Source organism: Falco cherrug, chromosome 3, assembly GCF_023634085.1.
Source record: "Falco cherrug isolate bFalChe1 chromosome 3, bFalChe1.pri, whole genome shotgun sequence".
NCBI lineage: Eukaryota > Metazoa > Chordata > Aves > Falconiformes > Falconidae > Falco > Falco cherrug.
The window spans coordinates 108,806,044-108,821,182 of NC_073699.1; the positions used below are offsets into that span (position 1 = coordinate 108,806,044).

The following is a 15,139-nucleotide window of genomic DNA, read 5'->3' on the forward strand; positions in this document are numbered from 1 at the left end:
CGGCCGCTCCGCGGTTGGCCGCGGCGGGGCGGCGCGGCCCTGGTGACACGTCCCGGCACCGCCCGCCGCCGGGCTCCCGCCGCCATTTTGTGCGAGCCGCGGCCGGGGCCGAGAGGGTTTGGGAGCCGCGGGGAGGGAGCTGGGCTCTTCCCTGCGCCGCCATGCCTTCCTCGCCGCTCCGCGTGGCCGTGGTGTGCTCCAGCAACCAGAACCGCAGCATGGAGGCGCACAACATCCTCAGGTAACCAGGGCCTGCCCGACCCTCTCCCTTCCTCCAGCCGCCGGCGGCGCGGCCTGGCCCGACGCTGCCGGGCCCGCGGAGGGGCCCTGGGCCCTGGCGGGGCCGCTTCCCTGGGCGCTGCAGCGCGGCCGCTGGCTGCCCTGCCTGCCCTGGGGCTGGCCTCGGCTGGGCTGCCGGGGCGCGGCTGCGGGCCGGGGCCGTGCTCGGGGCCGGCGCCTGGCCCTGCGGGGCCCACGGGCTTGGGGGCTCCGTCCTGCTCGTAGCCGGTCTGCCTCGGGCCCTGCTCCATGCGGGCTCCGCCGGAGGGGCCGGTGCAGCGGGGTCTGCAGCACCGTCGCTGGCGGACCGCCGGATCCAGTGCTGCAAAACACGAGCTGGTGAATTCGACAGGCACAGAAGGGGTCCCGTGTGTCGGCATCTGGAAGCTTAAATGCCCCTTCCTACCCACCCCCAACCCCCCTCCCCGCACCCCCGGTTGGTGTGTTTGTTGTTTTTTTTTATTCTTCCCCTTAAATGCATCTGAAGACTGGAACTGCTTTATGCACTGAAGGGAGCCTTTTCCTATTGCTGGGAAACTGGACGAAGTGTTTGATTCAGAATGTTAAACGTCTTTGAGATTATCAGGGTTCATCTGTTTAGCACTGCAAGTATTTTCAGCCTGGCAGAGTTCAGAAGGGGAGATGGGAGACTGGGGACAGACTGATGGACAGGAGAGACCTGATCTGCCTGAAATCATGTTCCTAAATCTTCCCTGTCTGCTGCAAGAACATGATAAATGTTTCCTCCTGTTTGTTTGTTTGGTTGGTTTTTTTGTTAATGTTATGCAAAGTAACATTCACATTAAAAGACACATATTGCTAGCATAGTAAGCCAAACAACTACGTGTAGATTGTGTGCTACAGTTAAATAAAACCAGCAGCCTTGAAAGGAATAAATAATAGAAGCATCTGGGGTCCGGCAGCCATCTTACTGCAAGCAGCATATGATGCTGTTAATGCTTAAACTTGGCATTAGATCTTACCTGTGGCAGTTCCGTGTAAACACAATTTACCAAGGGCTGCTTGGGGGCCAAGGATGCTATTCTGTTATTTTTCTGTTGGTACCTGAGTTTGAATCGAAACCTGAGTTCCGAGGACAAAGTAAAATTTACTTCTAATGTCTAGCCTTTTTTCTTCCTCTCTGTTTTTGCAGAAGTAAATCACTTCCGGTGTGACTGATGTTCTTCTGGCAAATGTGACAGGGAAACGTTTTTTTGAAAGTCTGTTCTCCCTTAAGTTTTTAATTAAAAAAATTAACAAAAAGTATGTATTTGGAAAGTGTTTATTTTCAGCGACATCAGCAATGATAGAAACTAATCTCTATTTTGCCATTTATGCTGATGCTGTTCTAAAGAAATAACTAGCCCTTGCAATGAGAATGGTCATTTGCCAGTAAACTTCAGGAAAATGCCTGCATTGGCTTAAAGCCAGTCTGCTTTACCAATTCTGGGTAGTGCCTTGCTGTATGTTGCACTGCAGTTTGAAAGAACGCCTGATTAAAAGAGGAAGATGAGTTAGGAAGAAACTGAGGTATTATGAAACTTTAAGGTATCATGTTAAACAGATTACAAGACTTTGAAGATCTAGAATCTATAGAACTGCAGGTTACTGTTTGAAAACAAAATCTGGAGCCCAGCCTTCAATGTTGAGCATCTTACTGAACATTCATAAACAGTGCTTTGTGATGTGTAGCCTAAGATCTTGCATAAGTATTTTATATAGGCTTTTTTTGAAGGTATTTATGCTGGGAAATGTATACAAATTTTTTTTGTTCAAGCCTTTGTCTTGATGAGTCTTTCAGATTTTTGTAATGCTGTAAGTCAGGTTTCAGAATTAACTTCTCTAGTCTATTCAGTATTTTAATGAATTACAGGTTTTAATTAAGCCAAATTATTCACGTAGCATTTCTGTCAGTAACTGTGCTTATTCCATTGTTAAATTTATAGAGAGAAATACCTATCAGTAAGACAGGCTTATTTTACTGTCCAAATGTTAGGCCTCCCTAGTGCCTACTAAAACTTAATTGTATGCTACTTCTTTTTAAAGCAGAAACAATCTTGCAGAAATGTCTGAATTCTAACTTCTGATGCATTTATAAAACATAGAGCCCTCTACATACAACATGTAGGTGAAATGTTCAATTTACCTGGTAGGCTTTGGTTGGAAGTACCTGCAGTCCATCACTTCTTGCTTTTATGTTTCTTCTTAGTACTTTCTCCTTTTTAATGCATGAAATTATCAAGTGGTTTAAACAGACTTGATTTAACGTCTTAATGTACTTACATTTCATAACATCCTGGTGTTCTCTTTCTTTTGGATTCAGAAAAGCAAAACTAATACATACTACTTCGCACACTTCAGCAGTTTGGGGGGTGACGTGTGTTTGCTTGGGTTTATTTTTCATTCTTTATTTCTTTAAACTTAACGTGCCAGACAATAAGAGTTAACCTCTTCTTGGACACTTTAAACTTTTTGTCCTTTTAAGTTGCAGTGGTTCATTCCAGCAGGGTTTGCAATGAGTGTCGCTTGCCATCCTGAATTTTTCATTCATCCTTACTGTACTTGGTATCTCTGTGGTGTCTGCCACTTGTGCCTCTGGAAAACAAATATATACATTATATCTTTTTCATAATTTGAACAATCAGTCTACCAGTTTCTGGTGTTGGTTCAGCACAGTGTCTGTTTGTTTTGCAGTGTGTTTACATATTTTTCTAATTAACCAGATTTTAAATATTTTGTTCTAATCTTCCAACAGAATTCAGACTGAAGCTCTTTTGAAGTTTGTGGGTAGAATAGTTTACCATGAACAGGGGACTATGTTGAAACATTGAAGCAAAGGGAAAAGAGGAAAAGCATTTAGGACTATGCAGGAAGACATAATGTTTCCTTAAAAGCTGTCAAACTGGATGTCTGTAACCAGTCCTTAAGTCAGATCTTACTCATCCTATGTTTCTTGCTTCTACAAATACAATGTGTATAGGATATGCAGACTTGGGCTGTGGTTCTCCTTCAAAGGTAGAAGAGGAAGGGTAACAGTTCATGTGAGCAAACTTGATTATAGAGCAACTTCAACATTTCCAGTTGCGTATACTTATTTGGTAGAATGCTGGTGGCCTTTCAAAGAAAGTTAGTTTCAAACTCTCCCAGTGTATATAGGCGGTGCTCTGGTGACCTTGTATTTTCAGGCTCTTAAGGTATAGATATCCTGTGTCAGCCTCCTAAGTTCAAGGTCTGTATTACTACTCGTAACGAAAACTTGTAGGATACTGATACACACTTCTGCTACATATATGTTTCTTTGCTTTAGGAAGCTACCTACCTGTGCTAAGACATTGGGAGTGTGAATATGAGATACCCTAGTGGCAGTAAACAGATTTGAATATTGAAACTCTAGTAGCTGAAACTTAAATTTCTTCTTGATGCAATGATTTGTCATTCAGTGTTGACCATGTAAGAGAACTTAGTTGCATCCTTGCAGTTTATGTAAGTTGCTAGTGACAGCTTCTCTGCTGGCATTATCTGTCAGCAGCTAAATGCAGTGAGGTATTGCAATTCATATTGCTTAATTTAAGAAATTTTAAATTGTATTAATAAGCCCTTAAGAAGGAGGAGATGTTTTAACATTTTTATGTGAAAGTACTTTCATTTGACAGCTTATCAATGATAATGCAAATTGCAACAAGATGGTAATGTTTTGAAGATTTCCTAATCAAAATTACTTAAGAATGCTTGTGTTCCTGCTGTTTAATACTGGGAGTTTTTTGTGGGGCTGTGTTGTTTTTAGTGGTTTATGTTTTTTTTTTAATATTGGTTGAATGGCATAAGATATTTTTGAAGTAGTCTACAAGGAGGGCACTGTTGCTAGTTGTTTTTCTGCTACATGTTGTGGAAGGGGTGCATTAAAATCAGTGATTTAACCCCTGAAAATTTTTACCAGCTGCAGTGGACTGCAGGATTTATTGCGTTTGCTTTAATGCTTAGTAATACTTATTATTGGCCATTGTAAGAAGAGAAGCTGTACTGTTATGACCTTACAGTAAACTGAAAAATACCTTAATGTAATAAGCATGTAATGTATGAGATCCTAAAATAATGAGATAGAAGAAACGTGTGGATGGAAGTTCATGTCTCAGTCTGTAGGGATTAATGTTATTTCTCCTCTCGGTGCCTAAAACTGAGTGGTAACAACTTTGTCATGTGTTAGTGCTTTGCTAGTGTAGTCACATGTTGATCTTGGCTTTCAGCAGCAGTTGTGTCCCAGATGAGGAGTGGTGTAAGCAAAGAGCTCTGAGATTCTTTGGAAGAAAATACAACAGCTGCTTTCAGGTTCTTCAGTGAAGTCTGTACACTCATGAGCACCTGAGTAGTGCATGTGATCTCATTGTAATGAGCTTTGAAATTGAGGTGGGCATACTGGCTAAAATTTGTACTTAGTGTATTGGTAATTTACATATATTGGTCCTAATAGTATTAACAGAAACAGCTTCCTGAAATTTCACAGCATTTACAAGTCTGTTAATGTTTAAGCTTCACGTTTTCAAAAGTCAGCACTAGGGTAGCACACTAGTGTATCTTATCCTTCACTGTTCGTGGTGAAGTTGAAGCTCGTTATTTTCCACCTTCTGGGTAGTTTTATTAGGCCAAGAATAGATATTAGATATGCATTGTCTTGTAGAAGATGTTAATTTTTAAAAGGCTGTGCCATATTACAACTGATACTTGGTGACTCACTAAACTAGATCTGTCCAGCTACTTAATAAAAACAGGCTCTGTTGAATAATGGCTCTGTGCAAGCATTCTTCCCTCTCACCCACCCCCCAACTGTTGCAAGAAATGTGTTAAAACATTTTCAGACTATTCCATAACAGTACACCTGGTGCATGAATAGTGTAAGAGCTGTACCCTGGCAACTGCTGGTGTCAGAGCATGAAATTCCTCGCGAGAAATGCATATTCTGGCTATTCAAGGAAGTAATTTTCAGTGGGTCAGATGCACCAGAGGCAGAAATTTTTGATGTGTGGAACTTCATTTGAAGATTTCTGTTTTGCTTTATATGAGATCATGCAGTCTTCAAGGACACTTATGACAGCTGGAGATGGGCTTCTTAATGTGTGTGACTGAGTTGACCTATTTCAAAGAATAATATTAAAGGAAAAATTAAATAGGAGGAAAGCATAGAAGAAAATAATTTTCCATCATAATGTCACTGTGGTAATGCGGGAGAAAAGGAAAGAAGACAGAAAGTGCAAGGTGCCAAAGTCTGCTATTTTTCAGTTGCTATGAAAATTCTTAGAAAAAATAGCTTCAAGCAGTAGATATAGAAAGAAAAGAAGAAAGATGAGACACCTGGAAGAAGATCAGTTTGAAACATGAATATTTTTAGCACTGCAATTTCTTCTACATGTGTTATGACTCTCTTCATGTCCAGTAGAAGCAGTAGAATAAAGTCTTGGGTCTGGAAGTATTGCAGGGAAAATAAACTAAATGTAACTGGTGCAGTTATGAGTCACTGTTAGTGTGATGGAGGGCTGGGAGGGGGGAAGAATTGCACTTTTTTCCACTTGTATCCATTTTCAGTCGTTAGTCCTGCAGAAAGAAGCAAAAAATCATCATGTATCCTGTCTGTTTACAGAAATAGGAACCTATAAATAGTTGCTGAAAGAAAAAGTGTAATGAAGCAAGAAGAAGAGGAAGGAGGGGCTATGTTCCGATAGGATGAATTAAAGGAAATGACACTATTGATAGCTGCATAGCAGTTTTGGAGCTTGGGGCAAAGTTTGATCACAGTTAGTGTCTTTGTAGAAGCTTTTTGGATCACTTAAAAGATACCATTTGAAGGCAAACATGCAGTTTGAATTGGTGTCTTCACTCAATTTCCTTGCTGTCTTGTATGCGAAGACCATGCAGTCAAGATGTAACTATTGCGCTGGTTCCCAGTCTCAGAAGCAGGCTCTACAGCTTTTATTTTTGGGGCAGGAGGTAGCAGGCATTGGGTTGTTTGCTTGCTTTTTGTTTTAACATTGTTTATTCAGTCTGCTAAATCATTGGAGCTGAAAGTAAGTTCTTAAAAAAAAAAAAAAAAAAAAGAAAGAGATTAAGCCATCCATGGTCTTGACCCATTTCAGAAATCAGATTGTCACTTTAAAGCCAAAAGTTTCAACATTCTGGACAACAACGACAATATTTTACCATGTAACTTTGTCCATTACACTATGAGAAAACAAACTCTTTTTGGCCCTGTTATTCAACAAATATATTGTAATGTTTCTTAATATTAATGAAGAATTTGCTGTAGTTCAAGTAGGTGTATTTAGGTTAATCGGAATGTTTTGGCATTACCCCTAAAGACAAGCAGGTTCCTGCTTTTTTTTTTTTTGTAATTACTATTATTAAACAAGTAGTTGTTCATGAGAATGGAATGAAGCTAACCTTAGCTTACCCAAGAGTCTTAGGGTAAAAAGTAAGGCAGAATTATCTGCCCCACTTCTGTAAAGGTAATTACACAATATGTTTTTCAGTCCATTTGAGAAGTGCCAGGCACACAAATGTTTGTACTAGGCTAATTAAACTACACTAGAGGTAGTTTTGGCAATACAGCGAGGGGAGTAGTGTAGCTAGCTGAGCAACTTTAGCAGAACACATAAGAATTGATTAGTTGGTGTTCTTACTTACTTATCTCAAGACAAAACCATCTTTGCCTATACTATATTGTCTAAGAGTAAATACAGAACGTGGGAGTGTTGCAAATCCAAGATGTCTGAAAGCTCAAAAGAAATATCCAAAATACTGTGTACCATAATTCTAAGTAAAATTCATATAGAATATAGGTGCTTCTTTAGAAATCGTGTGTGTTTTGATTGTAACTGCAAGGAAGTATGTATGCTGGGTATGCTTGGCGGTTTAGTTGGTAAGAGTTGCCCAACTGTGGTTGCGATTTGGCTGATTGCTAAGAGTTGTTTTCAAAATTCAGTATGTGTTCTTCAGCATTTTGATGTTTAAAGTCCATCAATCTAATTGCTTTCCCCTTCCCCCCTTCCCCTCTGTCTTTCAGCAAACGAGGATTCAGTGTCCGATCCTTTGGAACAGGGACTCATGTGAAACTGCCAGGACCAGCACCGGACAAGCCGAATGTTTATGATTTCAAAACAACATATGATCAGATGTACAATGACCTGCTTAGGAAAGACAAAGAACTGTATCCCTGTGGCATGGCCTTTTTAAAAAATCCAATATGGTTCATCCTTGAAAGGTGTAATTCATGATTTGGCATTATGCATTAGGAATATATAGTTGCTTGACTGGCGGTCTTAGAGTGTTTTAAGTCTATAGGAGTTTTTTTTACAACAGGCCTCTAATGCTCCCTTGTAAATTGCTATTGAGTTACAATGCACGCATTCAAAATGCTCTCTTGTAGTGTGTTAACATGTTTAGCTCTTGAATGAAAGCACATTAATACTATCGCAGATTGTCCATTACCTCCACTGCACTGTGGATCGTATTTTCTCAGTGCAAAGACTGTCCCAATAACGGATATGTGAAGAGCGACTACATCGACATTAATGTTGTATTTAGCTCAGACAAACTGACAGGTAAGGTTTACAGTATACTTTCTGTGGGAGAGAGGCTACCTTTCATTAAAGAGCTCACCCTTCTCACTGAGAGTTTCTCGATACATGTTTTGCAAAATCTGTGCACGGAAAAAAAAATAAAAATCCAATAGTATAACAAATGAACATAGGAGAGCCCAGTAACATACTTCAGCCTGAAGAGCAGAGGTGATGAAGGTTATGCACACTACTTAAAACCATGACTAATGTCGAATGGCATGATTTTAGAGCATCTATATTTAAAGTGAATTTATCATTTATTTTTTTAAGAAAACCCACAATCCTACAAAATTGGGGCACTCAGCCTAGATATTCTTTTTTCAGCAAGGCACCTGCTATTTTTTTAAAAAAATTAATGTTAAATATGAGCGAGGGAACTTACCCTAAATAAGGGATTCAATGTGTGCTGAATTTCTGCTTAAAGGATGGAGAGCCCTTTAGAATGAAGTACTGCAGAAATTAATCTTGGTGATGTAATAGAGCAGTCTCTGCACTTTCTAGTGCAGGTTTTTCCTAAAATCTTGGGAGTGGCCATCTGAAAATCCAACAGGAATGTTAACATGGTTTAAATGTCTTAATTGTACTCAAACAGCCCAGTTTTCTTGCATCTGTTTGAAAAAAATGCAGTAAGACTAAACAGGTTGTCAGAGACTAGAAAACAGAACATGGTAGAAACTAGCTTAAGCTCTTACCCAGGGAGCTGGCGAACTCTTAACTTCTTGAAAGATGGCACTACAGTTGTTTGGTAGCACAGATTTTACTATGGCTTACTAGTACTCAGCAAATTCTTTGTTTGCTGACCACGCATAGTAAATTTGAGCTCCCCAAGACCCCAAGTGTGGCAGCTGCTTTTGCACTGGATATTGAAAGGCTTGTATTAAAAAGGGCTGGGCTGTTTGATTTGAAGCTATATAGCACAGTGAGAAAACTGATTAAACACTGGAATACCTTTCTGCATGGTATAGCACACAAATGGTATCCCTTGCAAGGGTGTTGGCTTCCTAAGATCTAATTAGAGGTCCTTTTTGAAAAGAATTCAAAATGTAGGTAATGAATCACATGTGTGATGTACTGGGTGGTTTGGGGTTTTTTTGTCCTTCTGCCTGTAGAGAAAAGGAAAATCTTGCAAACCCATCTCAATGAGGTACGCCATCTCTTGACTGAAAAAGAATTGCTTCAAAAGAAAATTACTTTAATTGAGAAATAATTTTGACAAGCACTAATGACTTGTGATTTCCTTGTTGCATTCTTCATTGCTGCTCTACTGAATAGGGCAGATACAGTAAGATAAAACCAACAGAAAGCCTACCTAGTCCTGTCCCCCCCTTCAGCATATTTTGGGGTTACCATTTTAGTTCTGCTCCACACTGGAGGTGGTTGCTGTGTTCCCCAAATGTATTTGCAGTGTTAGTTAAACCTTTTCTCACAATAAAAGAAAGCAAGTTTAAACAACAGCTGTTGCAGGGGAAATAGAGCAAGAACAAGTGCCTGTACATCTTTGCAGTTTTGATTCTCAGATAATGTAAGTTAAGCTTTTCAGGGCAAAGATTGTCAGCACAGAAAGCAACTCCCTTTCCAGGAATGGGTTTTGAGGGTAAAGACTTTTGCAGTAACCAAAACCAGACCTACTCTTGTCAGAGCTGTGGAGTAGTGGTTTTGTGAACCAGGGTTATGGGGGCTGAGATTTTTTTGGGTGAGCATTACTTCATAGGGGTGGTGATCATGCAAATGTTACCTGCTCAAGGGTGGGAGGGCCTGATCTTCTGATGGCTTTGGAGTGTAATTGGTATGGGGAAACAATAGTGTAGTTCTTCATACGATTTAGCTGCTTGTTCTGTTCTCCAGGAGAGCCTTGCTTCCCTCAGTTAAGCGGATATGACTCTCATCTGTAGCCTTTCCATGTGGTTTGAAATGGTGATTTTTGGGGACAACTGTCTGCTTGTTCCCATGTTCTGGGGGTGGGACACGTGAAATCAGAGTGCTCAGCTTCAGTACTTCCTCGCTTAGTGGTGATGTCCTTCCTCCAGTTCTGTATGCCAACAGGGATCCCAAGCACTACGGACACTGGATACTCAGTGGAATTGTGGCCGTAAGGGACTTAAAATGTTCTCTGGCCAGCCAAGTAAATGACCCCTGTTCAGAAAGTAGGAGTTTCAAACAGAAATTAGCTGCTGCAGTGCTGGACATTGGTCAGAGCAAGGTTAAAAATGTGTTGGAGTGAAAAGATCCATTGAAACTCTTTTTCACTTGTGGAAAGGGGGGGAGCTATCAAAACCCCACTATGCAGAGACTAAGAGCACCTTCATTGCAGTTAATTAGTGAAATAGAAAGCACAAGCTCACATACCTTGAAGGTATATGTTGGAATTTCAGAAGCACAGGAATAAGGGATTAACGGAGCCAGGCATACAGATTTACTTGAGTAGGTGGTTACAGTATATCTAAAATGGAAGTTCTTCAAAGTGAGTTTAAGATGTGGTAGTTAAACCTTATATAAAATAAGTACCCAAATCTACCATAGCACTTTTAGACTATAGCATTTAAATTCCCCGAGTCCTAATAGAGGGCTATGACAAAACCACTTAAGGTTGTTCTGAATGTGGCTTTTGGTTGCTTTTTAAAATGTTACTGTATTGTTTCTAGGACAAAAGTAGAGGGTTCTGCCAATAATTATAGGAGATGTGACCATGGTCTTCAGTACTTCTGTGGGGCTATGTGTGCGTAGTATAGATACACGTTGTTGTATTTGCATTTGTAACCAGACTTGCCCCTTACAGCTGTCTGAAGGGGTTTAAGGTCTTAGTTCTAATTATATAGTGGTGACTTTAAAGATGAAACAAAATTAGAGGAAAACTGGTGAGCCTTGCCTTCAAGTGAACACAAAAACTAGTCAAGGATGAAACTCTCTAAAAGCCAGTTTAAATCTGCAACAGCAGTTGCTTTTATGCCCAGAGGTAGGAACTGTTCAAATGGAAATTTGACCAAAATTCTGCAGCAGTATCTCCTGGGTTCTTTATCAGTATTGGTTAACTCCATGACTTTTGCTTTCCCTTTCTCAACACTGATGTATCCGTGACCCTCAGATGGAAGATACCTGATGATTTCAATATATAGGGGTTTTAATCACGATTTCTAGGCAGCCTGTATCTACTCTGCAAGCTTGGCCTCCTGCTCGGTTTCCTGCTACTTTGACCTCCTCTTTTAATTTGACCTGCTGCCTAACTGTAGATAGGATTCCAGTTTTAGCTCCATCGGTACGTGATGATACAAAATTGGAGGGAGGGGGAGCAGAATATGTCTCAAGAAGTTACTAAAGTTGTGCTTCAGTTAGACAGGAAAATGTTTCAGCAAAAACTGGCTTGGTATGTCTCACTCAGACATCAGGATTCTTTCTGTCAAAAAAAAAGTTATCTAGGTGATTGAGATGCAGGTTTTTTCTCTGTGAATTCTATTATTTAAGCTGGATGGCCATGTGATACTACTTGTGCTATTGCTGATGAGTGATGGGGGTTGGTTGGTTGGTGTTTGCTTTTTTTTAATAGTACCTTTCACATTCAGAGCAAGCGGAACCAGTTTCCTCTGCCGTATACAAACCACTTTGCCAGTAGATATTTGTAGCGTTATGGTCTCCCCAAAGCTGACACTTATCCCTGGTTTATCCCCTAGTCTTCCATCTGCCTAAGAAGATGTGCTCTATGAACTGGTAAGATGCATTACGGTGGGACATCAGTAGAGGGAAATGTGGCTTTGGAGCAGGCATAGGCTTGGGGGACAATGTAGCTGTTCAGAATTGAAGAGGGAAAATGATTCTGAAGCAGGTTCTGTCATGCAGAAGATCTTCACAGGGTCTAGATGAACAAAACTAAAATCTTTTTTTCCCTACAGAAGATGAGGAGGGCCAGAAGAGGTATATTGTTGAACTGAATTGGCTTTGCTGTAAAACTGTGTAGGAGAAAGATTCTGTGCCTTTCCCAAAACTTTCCAGTCCCACTTGAGACAGCATCTCCTGTGCCCATGAAGAAGAATAAGCACAAATTGAATTGGGAATAGCTGAGAAGAGAGGGCATCCAGAAACAGTGAGGCTGTCTCATAGTTTTATATCCAGAAACGTATGAGGCTATGAGGAATAATTTCTCTGTAGGGTGGTGGTGAATTCTTTTGGTGCTAAAATTTTAGTCAGACATCACTGCAGTTAAGTTTTTCTTGCAGGAAAAACTGAATTTCCTGTCTTGCAGTCAAGCTGAGCTTTTCACGGGGCAGTACAATTTGAGTATTAACAGTCATCTCTTCCAGAAGGTTTCCTCTGTTCTCCCTTAACACCAGTACTGGAAGAAAGGAATCAGTTTCTTGTGCAGTGTCTCTCAGCTGTAGTACAAATTTCCTTGGCATCAGCTACAGAACTGATGAACTGCCTGCTGGAATCCTGCATAGTCATCGTAGTGGGAGTGTGTTGCTGGGTTCTTCTCAAGGCAAGAAGTGGAATTGCTTGTTGGACCATGGTCAGACTATCTCGGGGCAATAGGAAGTAATTCTCTATTCAGTCCAAAGTGTGGAGTCAGTAAGAGACTAATATTTTTAAATCTGGGGCTAAAACTGGAAAAGAATTATCCTAACGCACCTCCTGATAAACTAAAATTCTGTAAGTATGCAGCTAGTCCAGGATTACATCTGCCACCTTTTCCCAGTTAGGAGTAGTGCATATTATAAGGATAGTAGTATCTGTTTGTTACAGCCTTGGTCTTAGTTGTTCAGAATTCCTGGATTCACATAGTTGGGTTCTGAGAATTTTTGCTCTTAAGCAAATCAGTTTGCTCTAACATATCTTAACATTGGAGTAAACTGATGTGAAGAAGCCAGTTATTAAGTAGTGGCTTTATTCCATTTTCTTAGTGTGGTAGGTTGGGGAACAGTATGATTTTGACTTCTGATGCAGTTCATCTGGGGCATAAAGCAGAATTTTTTTCTGTACTTCACGTGGCTTAAATTGTGTGATTAATAAGACTTCCCTTCTGTCTGGCTTGGACTTTTGTTTTCTTGGGGGGTGCGTTATCGAATAGTATCTTGGATCTTGCTGCATAGTTGTGTTTTTCAAATTCCAGAAAGTGGCATGTGATAACTGATACCCAGATGATTCACGGCCTGAGCTGATTAGCATGCAGGCATTGACGGGGAAAAGCTGTTAGGAAGAAAAGGTTGGTGGTGACAGGAATATCTTGCTCTAAACCACTTTCCCAGTTTCTTTTGAATGTTGTTCGTTTGCTGCAGAAACTTCTGCCACCTGTGACAAGGCTCTAGGATCCATAATACTTGAGTAGTAATTCCTGACACTTCTGGGTCAATGAACTCCCCTAACACATGGAGCATTTATGTTGGACCACTTTGCTGCAGGCTGTACGAAGCAACCTTGAGTTGCTTGATGGGGAAAGTTACCACTGCATGGGGACACAGGAGGACTAGTGAGAGCTGCAGAGCATCTGCACCCCGCTTTTGGGGGCCATGTAGCTCAGTCTTGGGGAGTAACTCAGTCAGTTCCACTTCAGGTAAGCTCTTTGTGCATGTGTTTATCTTTTCATTTGGTTTTCTTCATGGATTCTGAACTGATAAATAGTTGTCAGCTTCTGTTCTGAGCTTCCAGTGGCCAGTGGGACAGTTTCTGTATCTCTGTAAACCACTTTGGAAAGTTATGGTTTAGGTGTGTTTGGGGGTTTGGGTTTTTTCTTCTTTTTTTTTTTTCTTTTTTTGAAGACATTGCAAAAGCTAAAAAAGCTATAAAGAAATCATGGCCTGCTGCATGTCAGTGGCAAAACTTCTTTTGAAGGCAGTGCAGCACAAGTCTAGTTTTCTTTCTTAATGTCTTTCAAAGTACTTTAATACTCCTAGAAATAGAGGGAAGGGATGAGGATGGAAAGCAGTGCTTGAACTGGATTTGAACAGTCACACTTCTGTGAATCTGTATGCTTCCAGCCATAAGCTGAATTCCAATCCATTTTTTCCATGAAGGATCTTAAAACCAAAACACTTCACAAAATCTCATATTTATTTTTTTTAGAAGATTTAAAAATCTTCTAAAGGCAGCAGTTTTCAGTACTTTTTAGTTTGGCTCGTTAATCTTAGTTTTGTTCACACTAAAAAGGAAATATTTGTAATTATTCTCTTTAAAAAAGTTAATTAAGAATTTCCTGTGTATTTGAACTTCTGGGACATGGTAGAAAGATTTAGACGGACTCCAGTCTAAATGTTTTTCAGCATATAAAAATCCTCTGCCATCCTGCCTGTCTTCTAGGTAGTCTGTGGAAGGTTTATTTCCTTCACTGGGGTGGGTCCTGAACAGATGCTCTAAAGAATTCTGACTAAAGGATCCTGTCGGAGGCTGATAACTCTTGTAAAATCCATGTAGAATTTGAGTGATTCATCAGCTGGGTTTTAGTCCTAATGTATGAACTCTGTGAATGATCACGTACGTTGGAATCTTTAAGTGTCTTTAAAAGGGCGTTCTTGGAAGTAAAGGTGATGCTTGGATCTAAGACTTCACATATTTGAATGGATGTTAAAAATAGGCTATTTGACTGTCTAGCCAAAATATGTCCCTGCCATCTGCTGGCCTCCTGGGTGCACCGTGTACAGTTAGCGTTGCTTAAATATGTTTTGCTGTGTAAGCAGATCCCAGGGCATTGCCTTTGTTGCTTGTGATACCACCAAAGGAGCTTTCGGAAGCAGCATTGGCAGTAAATGCAGCAAGACGTTCATATTGTTTGCTCTTTGGACAGCTGACTTCTTGGCATGGGTTTTCTTTGTTTGTAGATTGTCATCTTTGTAAGGGGCTTTATATAAGGGTAAGTAAAAAATGTGGCTGCTTCTGCTCTCAGGCGTTGGCTTAAATGCTGCTTGGTCCTCTTCTAATCTGTAGTTGATAAAACTTAAAAGCAGTCCACAGCATAAAAATGAGCTAGCTCTGTTTGATCCCAATTTGGAAACTTCATCCTGGACTTAAATGAGGGGAGGGAAGTGACAGTGAACTGCTGTTTCTTGCCTTGAAGGGGTTACCTCAGTTTAACACAAAACAACTTCTGTGCCAATGTAAGGGATGTTTATACTTTTTTTTTTTTTTGTTCCCTCCCTTGTATTGCTTCTAAAACAATTTCCATCATCAGGATAGTGACTGAAGGCATATTTCCATGCAGTTTGCAAATACACATTACTCCTTGTCCTTTGGGTTTCTTTTTTTTTCCCCCCAGAGCATTTTATCTTGAAGCA

General features: G+C 40.5%; 1 protein-coding gene across 1 annotated transcript in view; it reads left to right on the plus strand.

Annotated features, from left to right (window-relative positions):
* Positions 1-15,139, plus strand: part of SSU72 (SSU72 homolog, RNA polymerase II CTD phosphatase) — a 29,260-nt gene continuing 14,121 nt past the window's right edge. Inside the window, exons 1-2 of the mRNA XM_055704137.1 lie at positions 1-241; positions 7,331-7,474. Coding sequence (XP_055560112.1) covers positions 162-241; positions 7,331-7,474 — 224 coding nt within the window. The 5' untranslated portion in view covers positions 1-161. The remainder of the gene's footprint in view (positions 242-7,330; positions 7,475-15,139) is intronic.